A 7,347-nucleotide genomic window follows, 5' to 3' on the forward strand; every position below is an offset into this window, starting at 1 on the left:
CTTATAAAAAAAAAATGGAAGTATCTTTCAATGTGCTTTGTTCAACATTTTGACCAAAATCATGTCCTTTCTTCACACCTTGGCGGCCTACCCTATTTAATTAACATTATTATCTTCAAACTTCACATTAATTTCTTCTAGTTCTCATTTTCATTGAAAAAGTCTATTTCAATATCGTTCGATGGCCACCATTAATTAATTATATTCAAAGTAAAGTAAAATCATCCAATATTATAGCTAGCCACTTGAATATTATAAAAAATAATATATATTTAAAATGTATAGTAAAATTTTCTATGAAGCATTTCTCAAATTTTTTTTAACAAAATTTTGAAATTTTGTTAAGAAAAAATTGAGAAATTGTCTCCTAGAAGCTCTCCCGAACACTATTTAAAAATATTTAACTACTATATGATTTTGATGATCCGCATGATTTTTAGTTCATTTTCCATGCACGATCTTCAAGAACAAGCCTTCCATTTTTTTTACCGGAGCAATGTAACAGTACCGTTTGGTTCGTGGCCGGCCAATCGAATTATATTATATGATAGCTTTATAATCTATAAGCGCGCGGTAAAATAAATAAAAAGATATGAATAATATAAGTACTATTTTTTACTTCAAGACTCAATTGTGATCATATGCTAGATGGGGCAAATTAAAGATGCGAATTAACCTTATTTTTCGCACCAAACAGCCCAATTATCATCAGCAATATGATCCAGGAAATTCGACAAATTAATCTACAAATAAGACTTGTTAATTACAAGCCTAACTTATATAAAAATGTATAATGACGGAGTTAATTATTGCTCCGAGAACGTTGATTAATTAACCTCAACCCTTTTCCTCTTCTTCTCTAACATCCCACTTTGAACTTCCATTAATCTCACACCAAAAAGCATTGGCCCGGCCTCTTCTTTTTTCTCCGGATTAATCCCTTCACAAACGGCTACTAATTCAAGAAGATCTTTACATTTCTTCTTGGCGATGTGGAGCTCGAAATTCAGGACCCCGTTTTCTTGCCTGAGCCTTTTGTTTTCGCTTATTAGAGAGGTGTATTCCGATGATGATGAAGTTGACGACGACCGTTGATCTTCATCCGATATTTGATATTGTCGATGATGATCCGATAGTAGTTTTGGCTTGTTGGAAGACCATGCCCTTCTTCTGCGTATCTCACATAGTTGATCCTTTTCTCCCTTGCGAAACATCTCATTGCTGAACTCCCACCTGCTTGTTGTAACCTTACGGAAACCCTATATATATTTTGTATCCAAAATATACGTCTGTTTTTTATGAGACGATCTAACAGATTTATATATAATAACAAGAATATTATATATATCATACGTACATAAGTGTTGAGCTGGCGAATGAAGCTGGAGAAATTGCTGTGCTTGAAGAGCTTGGGAAGGAGGTCCCGGGCGAATTCCGCCGTCTGCCACACGACGAAAGCCGTGCCGTCGGCGTTCCACGATATGACCTCGTCGGTGGCGGAATCCTCCACCACCATATATGTCTTCACCAAGAAAGGCGACGCCGAAGCCTTGCGAACATATTCCACCAAACCCTTTTCGTCACAGCTTTCATGAGGATCCAACACCTCCATCATCATACCGGCCGGCCCCTAATAATTCTAGTTTTATGTATGTATATATATATATATTTATTCTTGAATGAAATGAAAATAATAAAGGAAGAAGAATTAGAAGAATTAATGATATTTAGGGGTACTGGAAGAACAAGAGGAGAAGAGAAGAAGGGCAGTGAGAAACTCCCAACCCCAACAATAGAAACCCAATACGACTCCACAGTTCATGAGAATTGCAACAGCTTGCTTTTCTCTTTTTTGTCTCTCTTCTATGTTAAACAACCAAACATTTGGTTTTCGTGTTATATATAATATACTTATAATATATATATATATATATATATACATATATAATTTTGTGTGTTTGTGTATATACATGTGCGTATGTATGCATTATATAGTGAAAATTGCAATTAAGTCCTAGAAGTTGAATTATTTTAGATTTTAATCCTTCAATTTGTCAAAGTTTGATTAATTTCTATATATATGTACAATAACTTGATTTTTTTTTGTTTGTTCTTTTTTCATCGGAAATCAATAAACCCATCGAATTTTGCTTATTTGACATTGACATCAATTCTCTCCTACGTGACTCATATCAGGGGCGGTCCTGGCCCTGGGCAGTCAGGGCACGCACCCAGGGGCCCACCCTTGTGTGAGGCCCCAAATTTTTTTTTAAAAAAAAATTATTATATATATATTTTTTTATTTATATATAAATATTATATATTATGCTTTTACACAAAATTCATCCACATAAAAAAAGGATTTGAATTTTTAATTTTGAGAGTTTCGATAATATTTTGTCATTTTGTTAGTTTATGGCTGCGTGCGATTACGTGAATTGACTATCAATAGTTTAATAATTCAAAAAATAGAGAAGTACAAAATTTACGAAAATATACAAACACGTTCAACAAAACGATCCAAGGTATGAATTACAAGACTTTTGTTCAATTTTATTTTATTTTCAAATTTTGATATATTGTTTAATCTTATTTTGATTTAATGTTTTTGTTCACATTATTTTGATTTAAGGTAAGATGTTAATATTGTTGTAATTTCACATAGATTCTGAAAATTCGAGGATTACAGGTCTGAAAATGAATATTTTTCCTGTGATCGTGGTTGTGTATCAAATTTTATTGACTATTCCTGTGACTGTAGCATCAGTTGAGAAAAGTTTTTCTAAGTTAAAATTATTGAAATCTTATTTGAGAACCACAATGAGTCAAGAAGAACGGAATGATTTGGCGATCATCTGCATTAAAAAAAACATATTGGAAGATATATCCTATGACGACATAATTGATGATTTTGTTTCAAAAAATAAGAAGAGCTAATTTTAAATAATATTTTTGTTGATTAAATTATTTTAAAAAATTATGTAAACCTTCTTTCATTTGTGTACTTTATTGATTTATGTATTTTGATTTATTTTAATTATGTTATTCGAATATATATATATATATATAAATTTTCAAGTTAATATGAAAGGACCCATAGTTTAAACTTTGCTCAGGACCTCGTTTTTCTTAGGACCGCCCCCTGACTCATATACATGACGTGAATAAAACTCGTGTAATACACACTAATTAAAATCTGTCTAAACAGAAATAAAATAAAACGGTGCTCAATATTTCCAAATGAGAGGAAAAAAGATTGTCCTTTTCTTTCATTTTTGTTTAGATAGATGAAATTAATATTTGTAATGTACGGTTTAAAATCACCGCCCATAAGCCACTATGTGCCAAAAAACATTAATGTTTGTTGAATTTAGTGATTTAAGACTAAAAATTGGAACAAAACCACAAGAAAATTAAGCTAGGATGCAAAAATTAACTAAACTTTAAGTTACGAGAATAAAATCCCAAATATACCAACTTACAAAATTAAAAGTGCAATTTATTACATTATATATATGTGTATTGTTTTGGATGTGGCACATGATAAATTTAGCAGTCGAAAACTATATATATTAAACTTTCTACAAGCGTTTCGTACTTGTATGGTTTTTTTATATAAGAATTCTTGTTTTAAAATTTAGTAAATTAAAATATGACATTTAATTAATTTTTTAAAATTTTTATCCCAAATATTACCAGTCATGAGTCAACAATTAACATGTGGTCAACAAAATAGGGATATTTTCGGAACTCTAAAACTCGGACCATGACAATAATTTTTTTCTTTACGAAGCCTAACATTAGTATATGGTATATAAGATGCATTTTAAAATTTTTATCCCAAATTTACCGATCATGAGTCAACAATTCAAATTTTAGCGGTCGCTATTCAAACTTTGAAAGGGGCAGTTTAGCGTATTGGAAAAAATAAAATAAAAAAAATAATAAGGGGTATGGCAAAAGAGGAGGTTGTTGATGTTAAAATATGGATTAATTTGGGCCTAATTTAATTAACTCTAAAAGTTAGTTTAAGAGATAAGGTTGTCTTTGTCTATATATAAAACTCTCAAGAAAATTTTCGATATATCGACCGAAATTTTCGTTAGATATACTAGCATAGTTTATAACAAAATTTTACGGTATATCGAGATTTTGATACAGTATATAACGTTGTATAACGCAAAAAAATATTATATTTTTTAAAATTTATAAATTTATTGTTTTAAAAATATTATACATTTTTTAAATTTTTATATAATGTTTCATTATATCGTTATACCCGTATATACCGAATTTTCAAATTTCATACCGTTATCGTACCGAAAAATTCGGTATCGTTACCGTACCGTACCGAAATCTTCGGTATACTAGAAATTCGATAAATTTGATATTTTTTCGGTACGACAACTTCGGTATACTGAAAATTCGATATTTTTTCCACCCCTAAAAGGAACAAAGATCCGAATTCCAAAGAAATACAACGGGTGGATGCACTTCCCTTAAACCCTTGGAAAAAAAAATGGAAGAAATGGCTCGATATGCAAAACCGGTCTCATGCCCGGTCCCGGACGTGTGATACCCAATGCTCGCCATTAATGGCCTTATTATTGGGTTAAACGTACGAACATGGGTGAGAGTAACATCTTGAAAAGCTCTAGTGTGTCAAGCTACTGACGTTGCGATGTTTGATCTAGTTAGAGAGGTGGGCTGTAAAAGAGGGATATTAGATCTTAACGGGTAATAATTTTTTCTGCGGGAGACAGGCCGACGGTGGAGAATGGATAATACTGCTATCGAAGGGATATGAGACAACACTAGCAGTAAGGCACGCCCCTCCTTGGACCTATGGGCTTAACAACCTGATCCATATGTGCTGCCATAAGTATAAAGAAATAAATTTGTGTCTTGGCTAACAGCTATATCTTTTACCCTAGTGGTATGCGTTTGATCCTAACAACTGGGTAATCGAGTCAAGGTCATGTGTTCGAGTCTCCCAATAGCATATTTTTATATTTCTTGGAGAGAGAATGTTGGGTTAAAGGTGCATGGGTGGGAGTAACACTAGGATGGATGACCTACTACTGGAAAGCTCTAGTCCGTCAAGCTTAAACTTGACTCATGATCTGTGTTGCAACAAGTATAAAAAAATAAAGTTGTGTCTTGACTAACAGCTAAGCCTAATGGCAAGTGTTTGATCCTAACACTTATCGTCATCGCCTCTTTCTTCATCTACGAGGCCACATCCTCGAGGAAGAACTATCGTATAGTCCTTTTCTATATATGAAACTCTCAAAAAATTTTATCCAACTGATGTGAGACAATTAACAGGTGAGACTGCCTCACTTTGATATATATGGTATAAATATGCTATTAATTGTATAATATGTGTTTTTGTAGTTTCTTTTAAAAAAATATCCGATAGATAATTAATGACCGAAGAAATTTTTATTATTTAAAAAAAAATATCCGATAGTTAATTAATGATGGAAGAATTTTTATTAAAAATTAAATTATTTTAATAAATTCAAAAAAATATTGTGAAAATAACATTTTTGACATAAAATCATTACTGATCAGTGTGTTTGGATCCTTAAAAATTGGATTTGGATTAGGATTTTAAACCGTAGAATTAGAATTCTATTTTGGTGTTTGACAAAATTTTAAAATATAATTTGGAATTTGATAGCATAGATTTTGGATAAATGATATTTTAAAAAAATTTTAGAAGAAGACTTAATATTTATAAGTAAAATATATAAAGTTATTAACATAAATAATTTTATTGTATTTATAATTCAACTCCCAAGAAATTCCATGAAATCAAACCAAAATAGTAAGGATTTCAATTATTTAAATGAAACCCCATCAAAATACCAATCTATTTTGAAATCTCATTTTGCCAATACTAAAACATTGTTTTCATTTCAAAATATCACCAATTTTCGTGATTCCAAACACACCATGTTAGCTCAAATCAACATATTTTATACTAATATATAGTATATACTTTTTTAATTTGTTTAATAAAAAAAATTCAAGAATATGAAAATAATTGGAGGGTAATTAAGATTTCTCTGTATGCGAATAAAAAAATCAATTATTGTTTTTAAATTTAAAAAAAAAATTCTTTATATTTTTTGGATTTTAAAAGTGTTTCATATATAATTATATAAATATTTTTTGATTCAGTATCTACATCCTAACAATGGGTTTCTTCATATAAAAAGTATTTTAAAAAATTATTTCTGTTCCAATTATATATATTCTCTACTCAAATATATGAAAATCAATTAAATAATGCACGCATCTCGTGTTTTGTTATAATAACCTTCCTGCTTAAGAAATATATTAAAAAGAAAAAATACACAAAATTCATATGAAACAGTCACATGTAGGGGTGGTTTTTCGGTATACCGTACTAAAAATATTGGTATAAAAAAAATTTATACCGATACGGATAGCGAAATTTCAAAATTTTGGTATGAAAAAAATCCATATTGATGCCGTATAGATACCGAAAAAAAATTCGTTATACCGAAAAAATGTCTGTATGTCGAAAAAATTTCGATACGTTATGCCAAAAATTCGATATTTTGATCCGCTATGTCAGCCCTCTCACACGGATCAATTTTGAAGACAATTATCTAATTTGACTTGACTTATGAAAAATTATTATTTTTATATAAAAAAATATATTATTTTTTTATTATAAATATCAATCGAATCGACTTATATCAAATATGTATATTTACATGACCGTCATTTTCCTAAATGGGTGATGCTACAAGTACATGAAGTGTTACACGTTGAGTTACACGTTACACTTAAAATTACATAAATATCATTAATTTATTTTGGAAAGAATTTTTTAAAATTAAGTGAAGAGGATAATATCAGATATGTATATTTACGTGACCGTCATTTTCCTAAATATAAATGCATGATATCATCTGACGGAACATCTACTTACAAATTTTGATCAAAGTAAGTCTCCTCCATAAAATAATTATTTACCCTTAAAATATAGCTAAACGGACAAAATCCGCAACCCATAATTTCTTCGCTTTTGATCCTTTTGTCAGTCATGGATCATCTAATCTAATCTTTGCGGCTTTGGATTTTACTTCGCTAGAAGCGACCTTTTGTTGACTTTAATGAATTTTATGAATCTACAAATATAATATCTGTCTATGTGACAAAGATGTTTTTAACGGGATATTTGATTTTTCGAATAAGTAATTGATTAAATTTGTCGCATTAAACTTATCCAAAATTATATTATTAATTTGATTAATATAATTTACAAACTAGCTATTATGTTAGTTCAAAGATGTATTTAGTGTACAT

The 7,347-nt window shown here is 30.0% G+C and overlaps 1 protein-coding gene across 1 annotated transcript; it reads right to left on the reverse strand.

The window, feature by feature from the left end:
* Window positions 1–597: 597 nt before the first annotated feature.
* Window positions 598–1,870, reverse strand: LOC140892147 (heat stress transcription factor B-3-like). Its single transcript, XM_073300912.1, has 2 exons — window positions 1,358–1,870; window positions 598–1,259 (listed from the first exon to the last, which is right to left on the reverse strand). Exons 1-2 carry the CDS (start codon window positions 1,616–1,618, stop codon window positions 828–830), a joined length of 693 nt encoding a protein of 230 aa, XP_073157013.1. The 5' UTR covers window positions 1,619–1,870; the 3' UTR covers window positions 598–827.
* Between the last annotated feature and the right edge of the window lie 5,477 nt (window positions 1,871–7,347).

The sequence above is a fragment of the Henckelia pumila genome, chromosome 3 (assembly GCF_033568475.1).
Source record: "Henckelia pumila isolate YLH828 chromosome 3, ASM3356847v2, whole genome shotgun sequence".
In the NCBI taxonomy this organism is placed as follows: Eukaryota; Viridiplantae; Streptophyta; class Magnoliopsida; order Lamiales; family Gesneriaceae; genus Henckelia; species Henckelia pumila.

Coding starts and splice junctions, on each gene's coding strand:
- LOC140892147 (XM_073300912.1), bottom strand. CDS start 1,618: ATGATGATGGAGGTGTTGGATCCTCATGAAAGCTGTGACGAAAAGGGT. Junction 1,260..1,357: donor TTCGCCAGCTCAACACTTAT/GTACGTATGATA, acceptor AAATATATATAG/GGTTTCCGTAAGGTTACAAC.